Source organism: Topomyia yanbarensis, chromosome 3 (assembly GCF_030247195.1).
Source record: "Topomyia yanbarensis strain Yona2022 chromosome 3, ASM3024719v1, whole genome shotgun sequence".
NCBI classification, from domain to species: Eukaryota; Metazoa; Arthropoda; class Insecta; order Diptera; family Culicidae; genus Topomyia; species Topomyia yanbarensis.
The window spans coordinates 167024499-167042987 of NC_080672.1; the positions used below are offsets into that span (position 1 = coordinate 167024499).

Consider the following 18489-nt stretch of genomic DNA (forward strand, 5'->3'; position numbering starts at 1 on the left):
CTTTATTCAGTATATAACTTTGGATTCATGGCATATACATATTTATACATCAATCAATTGCAATTATGGCAGACTATAATTTATGGGAAAAAAAGTTTTTTTAATTCTTAGAAAATATGCAGAAAGATCAAAGAAATACGAAGAAATTAAAAATGTTTACTCATTCGGCGACATATTTCCAATGAATTTAAAAAAACCTCTTCCATAAGTTGTCGCTTGCATTAATTGCTATCGATTGATGTATAAATATGTATATGTCATCCCCTTGAATTCAAAGTTGTAGGCTGAATAAAAGTTTACCAAGCTTGCCTACCGCGCTTCCATCTGAATTACTTTATTTTCCTAATTACTTTATTAGTTGTATCATTGATGTTAAAATGCCCACTTGTTACAATATTCTTTAATTTAGAATTATGAGTATCGTAATCACTATATTTGCTTTACGGTAATGTGATCTTTCCGCCTCCAGAGCTTGATTGGAAAAGCACTTATCAACTCGCTGCCAGGCTTTTTTTCCTGCTTCCTCTATCTTGCTTAACCTCACAACTATTTCACACAGAAACGCGGCAGGCGCGTGTGTTATAATCCTGCTAACGACTACTAGTGGCGGACTTATCTCTTTAGTGTGAATCACCGCCTTAACGACTTATCACGACTGACTTCTTAACTCTGGTTTAAAAGACTTTTTAACAACGCGGGTTTAGATCACTTTCGCGCATCTCTGAGAGAAATGCACGAAGTTTTTTGAAAGCATTTCTAAAGCTCTCACTACAACTGTCGGTCGCTGGCCGATTAAATTAAAAACAATGGACTGCTCCATAAGGTGATGCCATGCCCCTGCTACAATAGGGTCGCGGCGTAAGCAAACAATTTTGTTGTTATTAAACATTGCCTTCGCGTATACAAGGCGCAGCGTTAATGGAACTTACTTAGCTTAAGGCTAATTCTTTATAGGGTCCCTTACACGAGGCGCTAGTAATGTCATTACTGATCAGTAATGTCACTTTTAATGATCGTGTAAGGTGAGTAATGACGGAATTTCCATACAAATCCAGTCATGTCATTACTTAGTAATGATACTCTTATTGCGCGTGTAAGGGCCCCTTATGATGCAACTTAACTCATGGAATCGAACATCCAAGAGATTGTCAAATGATGATTGAATATTACCGGGATTGAAACCGGAGGAAATTAGGGACTATGCACATCCTTTAATAATGCGACAAATCCATCAACAGACCTGTTGGTCCATGAGTAAAGCCATGTCAAGTGATCCTCGATTTTTTCGCAAAATCACCGATCTTCTTAAGGTATATTTTATTGTATAGGGATTATGGTGAATAGCTTTTGGTATTAATATTTCGTTACAATTCCTTTTTTTCTTTAAGATATTAACCCTTAAACTTTATTGCATGATAAAATTCAAAAATTTTATATCTCAAATACTACTGAAGATAATTCAATGAATTTTTGCACACTTATGGCATGATATTTGCACTATCTTATAAAAATATTTTTACTTTATAATTGCGTGAATAACGGTACTTTGCATCTATTTATAATTTTCAATTGTATTTTTTCTTGTGTTCTTCACGCTAAAAATTTTCAAAACGTATGTTAAGTTATGCGGCAATCTTTCACCTTCAATAATCTGTATTTATAATTTTTCATTTTTGTTCCTATCGAGAATTATGGAGGATTTTGTAACAGTGCGCTGTTTCAACGCACGGCCCACTTTGATGCAGCCCGCGAGAACGTTCATATTGGCAACGTCGCACGTCACTACGTCAGAAAGCGCATGTGTGTAGGAAGTGCGCATCGCATGACTAAAAGAAACCATATCTCTCGATTAGCGCAAAAGGGCAAACTTTTCAATACGAATTATCGAAGGTAATTTTTTTCCGGATATTTTGAGTTGCGTTAAATTTTTTTGACTGAAGTGCAACGAAAATTATAGTTGTTAAATATATTTTTTATTATTATAATTTAACGCTACTAACGATTAACATCTTTAAAAACACTTTTGTTAGTCAAAATACATCTACGTTATATCCAAATTCTTTTTTAGTCTACAACATTACTATATGAAAGTGGAAAATGTTATGCCAACAGCATTTTATTTCACGTTTTTATTTTCACCGAGTGAACAACGATGTGTCTTTTGAAAAAAGTTTACGTAAAATCTGTTGTTCAATCGCATCGATGTTGGGGTTTTTTATCACTATTGTTTCTGTTAATTCTGTTGATTGGTGATTCTCCAAGTTCTGGTACGATATTATTTATTTTTGTCGAATTTCAATTATTCATCAACGATCTTTATTTCAAAATCCTCGTTACAGTTTTCCGCATGTACCTGTTGAGTCATCGAATATTCCAGTTCCATTACTTTGGCAAACACTATAAGAAGAAAAATTAAACGCGTAAATTTTCCTATATTTTAAACGCGTTATAGAGGAACCCATTACTATAAACATTGGATGTAAAATCGAAAATTTAAGGAAAATTGTGTTTTGTTCATGTCCATATTTATTTTCGTTGTATTTTTTGCGCCCATTACGACATATGCTACACATGTGTTGACCAATATAATTTTTAAATTTATCACTCCACATGGATGCCATAAAAACAAGATACGACGAACATATTTATGATTTTTTTTAACGGAATACATCATTCGTGTGATCGACCCATATTTATAACATAAATCAATCGAATGTTTTTTTGAGCAAATATTGTATATCTTGAGATAATATAGCATTTCGTCCAGTTCTCTCTATATGGGAAACACCCAAGTGCGATCGAAACAAAAACAAACGTCAAAACGTTTTCTCACTCGCACTGATGCAAATTAAATGAGCGCGTAATTTAACGCACGGCCCGATGACGCATGGCTGAAAAGGTGCTATGTGGATTTAAGAAAAGATTCACAATCTACCTCTTAGACAGAACCAAGTGAAAATAAAACGTGGTGAAGTATGTCAATTTGTGAAAAATATGCTAACGCAGATTAAAACATGCCCACTGCTCAACTTTGCTCATCGGCTGGCAATAACCGAGCGCACTTGTCCGAGGTATTGAGTGACAGAAAATTAAATAACTCTTGAACAATATAATAACGCTAAAGAGCATGCAAATTACTCAGAAAAAATTCACTTTCAATTATCCATAAAGAAAAGCTTGTCTTTTTGCTTTAATCTCAGAGATGCCATTTTTGAACATGAGATACGCTCCTTCAAAGCGATGCGCATTAGCACGTTGCGACGTGCGGCATTGCCAATAGGTACGTTCTCGCGGGTTGCATCAAAATGAGCCATGCGTTGAAACAGCGCACAGTTACAAAATCCTCTATAACTCTCGATAGGAACAAAAATGAAAAATTATAAATACAGATTATTGAAGGTAAAAGATTTTCGCATAATTTGACATAAGTTTTGAAAATTTTTAGCGTGAAGAACACAAGAAGAAATACAATTGAAAACTTTAAATAGATGCAAAGTACCGTTATTTACACAATTATAAACCAAAAACATTTTTATAAGATAGTGCAAATATCATTCCATAAGTGTGCAAAAATTCATTGAATTATCTTCAGTAGTTTTTGAGATACAAAATTTTCAATTTTATCATGCAATAAAGTTTAAGGGTTAATATCTTAAAGAAAAAAAGGAATTGTAACGAAATATTTATACCAAAAGCTAATCACCATAATCCCTATACAATAAATTATACCTCATGAAGATCGGTGATTTTGCGAAAAATTCGAGGATCACTTGACATGGCTTTACTCCCATACGGAGTCGCCGCAAACCTCCTAAGAACGGTTGGTTTCATAATCGTACAATGAAGGACGTTCGTTGGACCAATTTTGGACGACATCCAAATAACCATCCAACAGAAGTCCTTCGTTGGAGCCTTGTCGAACGATTTTAAAACATTTTTTGGGCTTCTCAGTGGGAAGCAAACTGTTTGCGCCTTAAATTCACTGTTCGAAATCCGTAACGTGGAAAGTTATACATGGTGGGTCATTTTAATTTTATTAGGTACTAAAAATAGTATATCTGGTTTTTTTTTCGTACAAAAAAGGTGCACAACACTTTTTTATTTAATTTTTTATAAACAATTGTTTAAAAAATGTGCAAAATATCAATTTTTCAAAATCGGAAAAAATCACGAACAATCTGTGTCTTACGAAAATTTTATTACTTTAATTTGTTAGAATCGATCAATTAGGTCGCCGCAGTAATTTTTTAAAAATAAACAGGCTAAAAATTTCAAATGTCAGTATTATGGTCAATTTATTTCGCGAAACCCACCTGGATTTGGTTTTGCAATGCCAAATACTACCAAAAAAATAAATATACAGTAAGAGTCTGTTTTTGTCATGCTCCATTTTTGGCGACAAAAAAATTCTGTTTTTGGCAACACTGTTGTTGTACAGAGTAAATCCTTTTGAAAAATGCTCACTACACATTTTGTTGTAATAATTTGATATCCCTTTTGACTTTATTTTCAAACAAGAGAGTCATATTTACTATATTTTATAGGGGCAGGCACATCGAATAAAATTAAATTTGCTGATTTTTCCATTTCACATATTCTTATATAATTAATGTTCTTGTAATATTTATGATGTCACAAATTGAAAATAAAAGAAAGAAAGGTTCCATTGTTGGCATGGTTCCAATTTCGGCAACTGAAAAAAATGTTGTCAAAAACGGAATCTTACTGTAACATAAAAATTGCGATTCTTGAGAAAATTTGACTCACCTGCCTTTTTGTTTTGTGAGAATTATACGTATATCTCCATCTAAGGTTGAATGATGGAGGCGCCTCGGTGTTCAATCATAAATTTCGGTAGACGAACGATGTCCATTAGATGAAATGCGATGGATAAGCTTGTGTTTGTGTAAGATTACGGACGTGAAATTTTAAGCTATATTCGGTTTGGTTTTATGTAAGGTGTTATAATAATCGAAGATCAACTAGCAGCACCCTCATTCGAAACGAACGGTTTAAATATACATAGATCAAGGTGCTAAGTTCTAATTCTTAAAAAAAAACAAACGCATTAAAATTTTGCGTTATGCATCCTTAGTCATGCAGCGGAAAAATAAAAAAAAACTATATGAAATATAACAAAATTAAAATATGAATAACGCTTCCGAAGAGAAATGTGACTGTGATCACCTGAAGCCAAACGAAGAATTAAATTAGCAGGAGGTTATTAAAGTATTATATGAGGTTTTTAAAATAATAATTATTATACATGACGAACCAGAGGTAGCGAATCAATATTATAGATGCTTCATATTTGCAATTTGTAAGCTAATGACCCAACTACACATCATCCTGATCACTCTAAATATCCAATTTCACAACTATCGTATGTTTTATACCTAATCTCTCTCTATCTATCTATTCCCCTTTCTTTACTTTCATTACGACGATTTTCCTCCCTTTTGTGGGAAACAACTATCCTCGGCGAGTACAGCTAGTAGCACGAAAAAGGGAAAAGGATAAAGAAAAGGTGTGTGGTCTATTTTTACAGGTTTGACACCCACACGGTAGTAAACCATAGACTAAGCCAAGCGTGCACTTGCTATAACAGCAAATTTCTGTTCAAACTTTTGTTATCTTTTCTCAGTTTGTAGCACACGAGTAGGTAAATATTTTGCTTCAGTTTCATTCGGAGAAATAGTCAACACCAGCGCTTTTCGTGCCAATTGTGATTCGTATCCTGTAAATACTGTCTCGGTTCAGCGTTTGAAAAATAGTCGAAGTGTGTCCCCTAGCTGCGATCATCGATTTTAGGCGAAGCTTGTGTAGAGAAAATTTATTTTGTGGTTGTCAATTTGAATCATAAATCATTCCTTTCGCAGTATTTCATTCATACATTATTAATCGGAATTTTTTTATATTTTTGAGCTCAATGAACTGATCATAAACACAAGTCACACTCCGAAAAAAATGTGGGGAACCAGTTACAATATATCTAAAGATAATGATAGATTCCTCTTTTTAAAACTTTTATTATTATTGACGAACCACTAGAAGGATAAATTGAATTTTTCATATTACCTAACAGCAATTATCCCCCATCCAGTCATTATCTACAATTAGGCAACTGCCTGATGCTCTGAGTCAATTCGACCAAAAGCGGATTGAGCGGTTAATTAATAAGGAACATTTATTTAATTGAAGGTCACATACCTAACATACCGAGTTTTGTGTTTTGAGTTCGCCTTTGAGACCCAAAAAATTGCACACAACTTATGGGTACGATTAATCTAAATTTCACCCTAGGGAGAAACATTGGCTTGCTATCAGAAAAACCAGACCAGTAGAATTAACCGTACATATAAGTTGTGTCATTTTTTGAATTTAGTATCTAGCTACCTGATAGCTACTGATTAAAATAATTCGAAATTCATAAGGGCCCCTTACAAGCACAACAAAAGTGTCATTACTAAGTAATGTCATTACTAGAATTACATGGGAACTCCGTCATTACTCGCCTTACACGATCATTAAAAGTAACATTACTGCTCAGTAATGACATCACTAGCGTCTCGTGTAAGGTGCCCTATAATCATACTTATCAAAATTTCTAGTTTTCATTGATGTATGTTTATTTCCATCAGGGCCCCTTACACGAGGCGCTAGTAATGTCACTAATGAACAATAATGTCACTTTTAATAACCGTGTAAGGTGAGTAATGACGGAATTCCCATACAATTTCAGTAATGCCATTACTTAGTAATGACACTTTTATTGCGTGTGTACGGGCCCCTATCGAGCCATTATTATGGCAATCATTAAATTATGATGATCATTTTCATGTCTAGATACGAGATATTCAAACTAATCGATAAAAAGTTCAAACATGTAATCGACCTTCACGGATTTGTTCCAATTCTGTCTAGAGCCAAAATTAAATAATCAGGTATCAATGCAGCTATGCCGCGGAGATCCTCATTTAGTGGAAGCAGTGGCCGGCTGAAAATAATTAATTTAACACGCCACACATAGCCTCGATTGTAAAACCGAGATGAACCGAGCTGATGGAACAGGTGTCTTGTTCCTAGGTTGATGGCTGCCTCCCAAAAAAGAGCGATTGTGTTAAATGCCAGGTGATCCCTTCTTCGACATACACCGAAACGATTTCTGTTTGTTTTCATCGATTGTAAACGCTAGCCTACAGTAACACCAGATCATTCTTTGTCCCTCGTCAAAATATTTCTAGTTCTCCACGTGGATATAAACCACTATGGCCGAGAAGCACACAAAGAGGCACAGGTAACCCTCTCCGGTGCGACATATTTGTGTATTGAGCTAAAGTAAAATGGGCCAGCATAATCAACGCCGGAATAAGAGCCAGGTGCTCTGCTGGGTAAGGTTTCTGGGCAAGTTTTAAACGGCCTTTCACTCTCGCTCGGTCAAAAAATAGGCTCATTTAGCGAATGTGGCATTGCTTCGGCACGGTGTTTTTCTTCTGCCGCAGTATATTTATCTTCCAGTGCGAGTCGGACGAGAAGCATTTTGGCACCGGCTAGTTCTGCTACGGTGAGTGATTGGTTTGGAGGAACGAGCCACTGGCGACTCAGTCCGTGCTTTTGAGCTAATGGCGACTTGGTTCGCGCTGTTTCGGCAACGCTGTGACCCGATGATGTAGAGAAGTCTATTATAAGAAGATCAACGGAGAAACCAAGGAAGAACGGTCGGAACTACTTTGATAAGTGCTTTTAGTAGGGGTTTCCCGACTATTTGGATTCTTGTTTACTCAGCGGATCCTATTTGCAAGGCGACCTAGGCGATTCTACATGAATTTCGAATTTTAGTGAACAAACAAACAAAAGTAAACAAAACTTAACTTTACCGTATTTATTTACTCTGACCTCATTTGTTCTGCACACTTCAATGGTGCTGTTGGTGGTGGGAGTGGATCGTGGTTTCGTACCGCTTCCGACCGGCCGACACTCCCAACGTCCGCCTTCTCCCTACTGCGAATGTACTTTGAACTTTGTCAAGGAGGTAAGCTTGGCTCGCTGGATCGTCTATTCGCCGTAAGCGATCGCGAAGATGCATGCAAAGACAGGTATATTTCCACCGAGTGCGGAATTGTTACGCTGACGGGTTACAGTGCAACATTAGTTTTTAACTCCACCGGCAAAATCGTCGAGATCGAACCTCTTTTCAGTGTTTGGTCGCCTACCGAATGCATATCACCCTTATCATCCACTAGTGTCATTAAGAACAATGATGAATCTAGGCCGTTTGTACTGGAGAATGTTGGGAGAATCGCCACAGAATGCACTGCAATGGTGTGACCACAGAGTGCACATGTACATACCTTCCTGGACATGTCGGCAATATCCTCGACGAGAGCAACGGGAAAGGTTGAAAATCATAAGATGATAGTTGGCCGATCGTCTGCGTAACATATATAGGAAGAAACCGAAAGAATTTGCAGAGACGTCAAACACGACTGGGACCTTAGTCGTTGTTCTTTTTTCCTTAATCAAGGGTGGTGGGTCAGATAGTAGGCTGGAAATATCCGTTCATCATCTGCTTCAAGCAATGTGGCACAGGGAAATATACTTTTTCATAAACTGATGATAATCTTCCTTTAGCTGCTGGTTTCGTCCCAGACGTCTTCCCAAGTGCGTTGCTTCAGGATTATCCTAGCGTTACATCTAAATTGTGCTTCCTAGGATATTGAACTATATATCAGCCTTCGGTGTCTCTAGATGCAATAGGTTACTGCAGAGATTCGCAGCATCAAAGTTCTACCGAAATAGCTATTGGTGCTTGTCAGCTCTTTGATTTTCCAAAAGCAGTCCTCTAGCGAAATCACGTCATGCAGGGACTGCATCGCGCGTGGCTTGCACCCCTACGCACTAGCAAGGCTTGTGCAGGCTACACCAACCGAAGAATCTGTCAACCAAAACTGGAACACTTCTATCAAGCTGAATGCGCGTAGTGTTAGGGAAAAAAGAGTACAAATGCCTACAATAGGTATTGTCTAAATGTGCTCGAGCTAGGTGTTCTACACCGTAGGCGTCGATTACCTTCTCGATGACGGTGCGAAGAAAGACGTTCTCGCGATAATTCTGGAGAGCTTATTTCGATCATCAGAACTTTCTCGGTAGCAGCAACCGTAAATTGCGTATATGACTCGGCCGACTCGGATTGAAAGAAACTCCTTGCGGGGTAAATGTTGATTCGGGAACCATCACTCTGCCCAGAATGGAGAAGTGTAAGATGGCGTCGATTAGACTTCCGTCAGCTGACAACATGACGTTCGCTCAGCGGAATCCGGTTGATTTTTTGGCACTTTGTCACAAAATGTGATTTGCTATGCAGTCTTCATCCGAACGGATACAAATGCACTAAAGCTAAACTAAAAGTGGGGATGATTCTTCTTTAGAGGTTGAGCCGAAACACCAGTAATTAGCGCTAATGCTTCACGGAGATTGATACTAGCTCTCGAATTCTTTACTGCAGAAACTTGATGAGATAGGCGTAATCCGGATTCGCAGCCATCGACCAATAGTCCTTTCATGCCTGCAGTGAATCGCCGTGCAGGGATGTACACAACAGTTGCTCCAAGGTAGTACTTCAAATATCAGTTGGCGCTCCTAGTTGGTGTAAGATTTCTGTATACGCTCGGATTCATCAAACATTCCACGTAGCGACCGATTCAGCAAACGCCTTAATGCGTGGGATGTCGAAGAGTACCTGCATGAATCGTAGACCGGTTCCCCAACGTCTATGAAACTAAAGCGTAGTTAGCTAATACCAATCGGCTCGAGGTCCCCCGGATTCAAATAAACGAGCGCCGAGAATTATCATGGAATACAAACCATCAACAGAAATTATGTTGAATCCAGGTAAAGAAACCGCCGGTAACTTGATACCAGAGAGAGTGTAGGGGTAAATGGCTCCGATTATTTGGAATAGGAGGCAATTCTGAAGTGCAACTAGATTTAATTTCCGTGGTTCAAATGCAGTATCAGTGGCAGCGTGCTTTGCCTTCGTCGGATCTCGTTCTCTTAGGGCTGTGCCGGCACCATATCCAGGTTGCTCCAAGCTCCGTTCAGGTACTCGAGCCTTATACCAACCAGCGATACGTGCATTTAATCCCGTTGTGCGTTGTATCCGGCAGCAAAAGTTCGTCCTGATCCAAAGCAGCAAGCCATGTCCCCTTGCATTGTAAAAACAACTGGCTTCGGGATGGCCTCTCTGCCATCTTGTGCAACGGAACGATGGATCAGGAACGTGTTGTCATCTGCTTAACGGGCTGTTCCAAGGCTGACTTGTATTCCATACTGCCATGAAGAACTCCGTTCAGTACCGACCGTACTATATTCTATGCAAAGGCTTTCGGAATTGACTGGCCAAGCCAGCAAAAATCGCCAAAAAACCCAGAGAATAAAGCAATGCGCATACAATACTCGCTAAAATCTCACGATAACTGCACCACAGCAGGGGTTGCCACAGCTAGCTACGCCAAATTCCTAAATGACGAAGTTCAGTGGAAGCTGCTGCATTATTCCGAATGAAATTAGTCGCCTCAAATCGTTGTAACATAATGAAAGGATGTATCTAAATAGTATTTAAAATACACAGTTCATTGAACTATGATTACTACTAGTTTCGAGTCCAGGAAGTTTGGCATTCCACTCATTGCGAACCGCTTCGTGGGCTACTGCATTGATTTCGTTTGTCGTTTCCACGACCTAATCCAAAAGGTTAGAAAATAGCAATAGAACCTAATCGCAAAACCCGAACCATGTGCGTCGGGTGCGAAAATTTGTCGTTGTCGTCAATTTGTTTTTCGGTTAAAATTTTAAATATCGGGAAAAATGATTTGTGGTAAAAGTAAAAATATCTTTCGGTGACGACTGAGGAAACTAGGAGTAAGAGGAGAAGGGCTCTTCGCTACTGGAATAGTACAGTCCCAAGTGATGGTAGCGGAGTGAAATTATTTTGGACCTTTATTACTGGTGAGCCCGTTCTAGTTATATTTTCTATCTTTTTTTTTCGCAATTGTTCTTGAAATTATATTGTTCAATTATTTCATTAAAAACTTGGCGAGGGAATAGAGGCCACTTGTAGGCTGATAACACTTTTGTTCTTGATCAAATCAGCCTAGATACCGTGTGGCATCAAACGACTTGGATTCATTGGATTCCTGCTGTCATGCCGTGGGAGGTTTTCTGGACTTTCGTTTTTGTTGTTGTTTATTGTCTTGGACGGTTCTATTGGGTTCATATCCATAGTGGTAATCAGAAACAGGGGTTTCATGTCAGTGCTGCAGTGAGGTTTCCTGGTACATTCCTGAATATGAAGCGGCGGTCGTGAGAGGAGTATGTAGAGGAGAAGGGTGATACAAATTAAAAAAAAACGGACTGGTTTTGTTTGCAGACATGACCTTTCCTTCAATGAAACGTAACTAGATGCATTTCGAATGATCCGTCAACAACCTGGTCCCATCAAGAATGTTTCCTTTCCGGGAGCATATTTGATGGAATAGGGAGTTGAATATAATGGCTTCCGTTTCCGATGATACCCTGGAGGATTCCTCCCGCCTGACCAAGATATCGGTACTACCACCTGCTAGGGTGAGAAGTGGCGTACCTAGTGGCAGTGAATCCGGTCGAGTTGTATCATCGACATCAGACCCCTTTAGTGAAAGTTGCCTACCACTAACCCAGGGCAAACATTTTAAAAATGAACACCATTGTCAAGTAATAGATTCTTTGCATCACAGACAGCCATTGTGGTGCTTATAGCATGATATTAGATGAAGTGTAACTGTTACATTTTGTTTCTTTCCAATCAGACTCAGATGATGATGTTGCAGTGACTTGAGAATAGAATAATGTGATTAGTCGCTCAAGCTTCAGTATTTGTGTTTGATTGGAAAGAAACAAAATGGACCGGCAGAGCGAGTAAAGGCGCTTTAATCTAGGCTTATTAGCCAGGGCAAGGAGTAAATCCCTCTGCCCCATCCCCAAGGATCAAAGGAGTGTCATTAACCTTTTTAGACAAGTCACTCCCAACGATATATCCCAATCCCCCATAAACTGAAACGGTCGGTACGGTTGTCCTCGTTTCTTCCTCATTCAAGATTCAAAACGATTCGTTAGTTAAATTATTCATTAAATGAATAAATTAATTGCCGTATAGTTTTGAAACACCTTTTAACCCAACTCTGCACAGTAGGCCTGGCCGTTTTAATATTTGCGACATATTACACATAATATGCTTCAAATATTAATGTTGACAAGAAAAACACTAAAGAATAACTGCGGTGTTTTCCAAGATGCTTTTCAATACTGGCTGTGTAAGGGTTAGAATAGAATAGAATAGAATAGAACCAAATCGCAAAACCCGTTTCGTAGAGGTCCTAGTTCGTGGATTTAGGTTTACGGTATGTGACAATATTGAACGTAACGATAAAATTACCAAAGCAGATGTATTTATAATTAGATAACGATAGTCGGTTAGCTCGTTAGGTACGAGGCACTTCGTCACTGCATTATGCTGTCGGAACAGAAAGACACATCTAACACCTCTTTTTTCCATATCGTGCAAAAGTTGGGCGATTACCTGCATTTGGCATATGAAGATTCGTGCTACTTAAGTATTCCATAGATTTAAAGCTATTATTTGAGCTGCCTCAAATGAGGTGATAAGCAGTTAGTTTTTGTATCTATTTTCTCGATTCCGTAAAAGGGCAAACATACAAATAGCACGTGGTAATCGTATTTCTTGTTAGTTATCGACAGATACATTGATTCCGTTGCTCCAATACCTACGAAAGTAATACAGTGCTTTGAATATAATGTGTGTCTTAAATGTGTATATTATGATGTTTCATTGAGCTCAATTTTTCTTATATTTATGGTTTTTCACATCTTAATAATGTCTTATTAAAAAATCAACAGTTTGGAATCATTCTACGCTGAACTGCAAACTATCAAACTGTGACGTATTCATGAAATCGTTGTGTTAAAGAAAGTACATCGGTGCTTGTGGTGGGCTCCCGTCTTTAGTCTATAATGCTATATAAATGAAGCTTTGTTAAATCATTCTTCAGCTGTCATTTACGGTGTAATACGTCTTTGTACATTGCTAGTCCTCTTCGCTGTTTTGTGTTGTTGGCATATGCAATCCAATATTATTTGCGTACCTTACTAGAGAGGATTTTGTAATAATACCGCCTCGTCGATAGTATTTTTCACAGCCTTCAACTTTGTAAAAAGAAAAAATCAACCAATGTTTTCCTATTCTCTGTTTTCTCTCTTTTCTCTTTCACGTCTCCTCTATGCGAACTCTTCCGCAACCGTCGAATTACACCAAATGTAACTTATTCGCAACTACGCGTAATCAAACAAACTCTCCAAAAACCTGTTTTGCGCACCATACAATGCCGAATGAAATGCTACCCCGCGCTCACAAGGGTGTACTACTCTGCCCACAGACTCTGTCGCAAAACAGGAGAACTCGCCTGCGGAGGGCCTTCACCGAGGCTACGAATGAGACTGTCAATTACGCTAGAACGGTATTTGAACTTGTTTATCTTTATACAGCAACCGTATCTTTCTACACTACCTTATCTTAAATTAATATTCGCCATTTAGGCCCTTCGTATTTCTATTTTCTTTCTATTACTTGTCTTCTTGCTATCGAAACCAATCTGTCTCTCTCTCTTTCTGTCTTGTTCCATTCTTGTACTCAAATCAAAATGTTGTAGATGCGAATTTAAGTACACATTTGCATACTTTTAGCAAGTTGATGATCGATCGTAGCTCGGTAGTAGTGCAGTTCAGTAGTTGTGGTTGTTTCCCAAAGTCTGACAAATAATGGGCACTGTTCCCGCTTATGCAAAGTTCATATACCTAGCCTGTATCGTTTGTGTTATCGCTTGCCAATGGTTGGTTGACCTTAGATTCTAGTAGACTTGTTCGCTTTTGCTTGTCAACCACGGTAGTGACGGCCATTTTCCAGCAGGCTTCGTTCGTTGGTTCTCCTTCGTTGCACCCTGTATGAAATCCAACAAACACTTTGTTACGTATGTTTGCATCGCCACCCCTGTTTCCGCTGTGAATATCACATCATATATGTAAATATAAATTCAGTTCAGTTGGAATTTGCTTGTTTGGCCATAACCTCAAATGCTCAAGTTTCGTTGGCAGGTGATCGTAGTACAAGTCAAGAAAGTAATTAATCACTTGAACGATGATCTGCCAAGTTTCCGTGAGATTTCAACAAATAAATGCTTTTTAATTTCGGCGTAGGTAGATGTTGTATCTCTGTATGAAGAGCATTAATCTGTCCGTGTCATTTCAATCGAACACGAGACCTGCCAACAGAATAAAAATCGAGGAAAATCTATACCATTCCTTCTCCAACAAGTGCGTTGGCTTTTCTTGTGGTCGATTGAAATGACACTGACTGATTAATGGTAAACACAATATTGAGATGTCGAGTCTTATACAACGATTCAGCATCGTTAGGCCCAACCAGTTGAGTTCCAATTGAAAATTAGCTCAATTTAAAATGAAAAGAAATTGAAACTGTACTGTTCGGAACTGTAAATAGCGATATTATTGGATTGAAAGGAACTCTTTCAATGATAAATTATTGTTGAATGATAACATATCCGACAAGAATGTTGAAATATCACCAAAACGACAGTTTGTGATTTGAACAGCTATACTTTCTGTAAAGGTAAGTCTTCAAACATTTTTTATTGAATAGATGGCACGAGTTTCATAGTGTAAAGGAGATGAAAATCTTAAACGATGACAAACCATAATAAGATCTGAGCTAAATGCATACTTGTATTGATACTACATCCATAACGAGAGAAGGTGGGGAAATACTAGATTCCCCAGCCAAAACATGTGTACATGTCAACGGTAAAAATAGGATTGTACTGAAAAGTTGAATCTCGACAACTCTTCAGAGCATGTTCAGCAGCATTTTATATTAAATAGAAATTTCAAATCAGAACTCGAACTGAAACAATTACAAATCATACTACATATAATGCGCCAAAAAAATAGTCGTTCTCAGCAAAAAATCAACTCTATGTTACCACTGTTGCTGATTTGTAGAGATCATGCAGAAAAAAAATTGAAATTGCTCAATAATATACAAAATATAATGAAGAAATGCTTAGGTGCAATTTGGCGACCAAATTATGCATCAGTGCTTTTCTTATGCAGAAATTGCCAAACTCTTTTTATTTAGGTTTTGATTGAGTCATTTCATCGTTTTTCACTAAACAATGTTTATAAATCACCAACAGTGACAATGTAAAGTGAAAAAAAATTCTGAAAAGGATTATTTTTTGGGTGTATTAGGGATCCATCGTTGAGATAGATTGATCTCAATTTTTCATATGTTTTTATTCAAAATTGTGAATGTTTCATTCGGGGATTTTTTTTTGCGACGAAACTCAAAATTAGCATGACAATGGCCTTTTTTGACCATTGTGCTGATTATTACAAACTAAGGTAGCATAAATAAAGTTTAAATAAATAAAACTCAATGCGTTAAACAATAAATGCATCTTTTTATATATTTTATCGAAATAAAACTTTGTTAATTCGATAAAAAAACAGTAAAAATATGAACATTTTCAGGTGACTGGTACCAGTGGTTCCGGTAGGAATTTTAATAAATAAAACAGCACTAACTTCCTGATTCTACTATAAATCCGGTTTTTTTGCACCACTCAATTCTACACTAGTGTGTTTCGCGCGGTAATTACCGCAACCGCGCGTTATTTACCACAACCGCTCCGCAAAAAAATAATTGATAAATTATCACTTTATGATTATTCTAAATTGATAAACAGACTGCTATTAAGAAAGAAAATCTTGCTGTGTCCGAAATATTTTGACGTTATTATTTTTACGACATATTTTGGGCACTAGTTATTTTATACTTCTAAGTAAAACTTCACAAACTAACCATTTCAAGATCCAAATAGAGACAAAATTATTCGATCATTTTAAAGCAATAAATTTGTACTCTTAAATCCAATTTAAAAGTGCATCACTTCTCTCAATTTAAAAGTGCATCACTTCTGTTGGAAATCGTCGAATTATGAATCGTTTTCGATATCAACTTTTCAACTGTGAATTTTGACTAATTTTAACTAAATTTAGACTCTTTTCTCAGGTTAGAAAAATTTATGCCATGCTACACCATCCGCTCGTATATCTTCAACGAGAGACTGCAAATTGAACAATAATATGCATGTTGTTTCACCATTAGATCATTGGTTTTCAACCTTTTTCGCTCTATATACACCTTCCCCAAAAATGGTTGCCAGTTAGGAAATTGTTCCTGACAAGTCTCACTTAGTATTAATTCTAGGTAATTCTAAAACAATATATAAGGCGAATATCCGACGGGAATGTTAGGATGCCTAACAAGTTAAAATCAGTGTTTCAAATAAACCGCACATTTCACACCAAGGAGCCTGTTTCCAAAGGAGCGGTGGAAACCAATCATTGTTATGCATGTTTCTGGGAGTGAGTAAAAAATCAAAGCAATCCAAGTGGGTTTTGACTCTTAGGTTTTCACTCCTGGTTTTGGCTTCTCCTGTCCACTCCGGTTTGTGATTCTTGTTCTGTTGCCGCTTATAGACCGAATTTAATTTCAAACTCTGCTAATGTCTTGTTGAAAATAGACGTTTTTCAGACCTTTTCTGCATTTGTGGACAGACAAAGTGCGCCAAAATCCAACGGTAGCGTGCGTTGTCGATGGTCTCTACCTCTTTGAAAAAATAAGAACAGGATGATTGTTTTGGAGCAAAATCCGGCCCAAACAGTTACTTTCTGGTCGTGCAGTGGTGTTTGATGCATAACGTGTGGGTTCTGTGTTCCCCAAATTCGACAATTTTGTTTATTTACTCCACCGAAAAGGCTGAAGTGAGCCTGCCATATTTTTAACGATAAGCACGCACAGTTTTCACTATTGAACGATCGTTTTCCATGTAATGCGCTACGATTTCAGCGCGTTCTTTTGGTGTTAATCGATTTATAGCTTAAATGGCACTAAATGATGTTTAAGAATTGTGTTTATCTGTCAAAATCGGCTGGAAAACGGGCGGAGTTGTTCAATGTTGAAATAGGATACATCCAGATGGCGCACTCTGTATATTAGGGCATCGCAAAAAAAATTTGAATTCTTAAAGGCCCCCCTCTTATATTGTGACAAATGTCAAAGTAAGCTCAGATGCCAAAATTCACATCAGTTGGACAATTTTAGACCCCCACCCACTTCGCAAGGATTTTTTTGAAATTGGTAGTATGGGAAAATATGGAGGAAAAATACATTAAATGCTATAACTTTTGAAGTAGCAATCAGAAAATTACAATTTATACCTCTTTTGAAAGGAAATAATCTTAGTATTTGAATGGAGACATTCTTTTCTCCAGCAAAATACGGGTCATTTTGGTCCCAAAATTCCATACTTTTAATGATTATTCTGCTCCGTGACGCAAATCATACATATTTTGTAGTTTTTCTAATGTCAAAAAATCTCAGAAATCAAACGGAACCCTTTTGACCTTAGTCCGAATACGAGAAGTTGGGGTTAAATGGCTTTTTGTCATTCATATTAAATATTATCATTTTCTCATACATATATCTCAATTATTCTTCACTCAATTTTCATAAAATGTAACTTGTTGAACGTGTAAAATTCTGACGAATAAAACAAAAATAAAAACGTTAGAGTTAAAATTTAGAAACATCAAACTTTTTGATATTTACTCTACAAATCTCATTTTTTTCATTATTTGTCCTAATACCTCAACTTCCCCTATTTTTCCAGGAATGAAAGTTTTCTCATGTCATCCCTAAGCATATTTTACACTAAAAGTAGTAAATCAAATAAGAATTAAATGGAGTTAATATGTGCGATTTTATGATAAAAATGTGAAATCGACACTATTTGTCAGATAATTTGATGTTCCTGAATTTTACCGGTAACGAATCTATTTTTGTTATAATCCTAAGGATTTTATACGTTCAACAAGGTGAGTGAAGAATAATAGAGATATATGAACGAGAAAATGATGAAGTTTAATATGAATGACAAAACCCCAACTTCTCGTATTTGGACAAAGGTCGAAAAGGCTCTGATCGATTTTTGAGATTTTTTCACATTAGAAAAACTACAAAATATGTATGATTTGCATCACGGAGCAGAAAAATCATTAAAAATATGGGATTTTAGGGCCAAAATGACCCAGTACCCCACTTTCCCGTATTTTCCTAGAAACAAAAATAACTTCAAATACTAAGATTATTTCCTTTCAAAAATGGGAAAAAATTGTAATTTTCTGATTGCTACTTCAAAAGTTATAGCATTTAATGTATTTTTCCTCCATATTTTCCCATACCACCAATTTCAAAAAATTTCAAGCGAAGTGGGCGGGGGTCTAAAATTGTCCAAA

At 37.2% G+C, this 18489-nt stretch overlaps 1 protein-coding gene across 9 annotated transcripts in view; it reads left to right on the forward strand.

The window, feature by feature from the left end:
- Positions 1–18489, forward strand: part of LOC131689160 (small conductance calcium-activated potassium channel protein) — a 761072-nt gene that overhangs the window by 280906 nt on the left and 461677 nt on the right. For 6 of the 9 annotated variants that reach the window (XR_009305353.1, XM_058974046.1, XM_058974048.1 and 3 more), the window contains exons 3-4: positions 5492–5527; positions 13491–13571. Coding sequence is in view for 8 of the 9 variants with exons in the window: in XM_058974046.1 (XP_058830029.1) it covers positions 5492–5527; positions 13491–13571 (117 nt within the window). In the remaining variant the exon portion in view is untranslated. Of the gene's footprint in view, positions 1–5491; positions 5528–13469; positions 13572–18489 lie in introns of all 9 variants that reach the window. The other 3 variants (XM_058974051.1, XM_058974049.1, XM_058974050.1) reach the window with 3 other exon arrangements.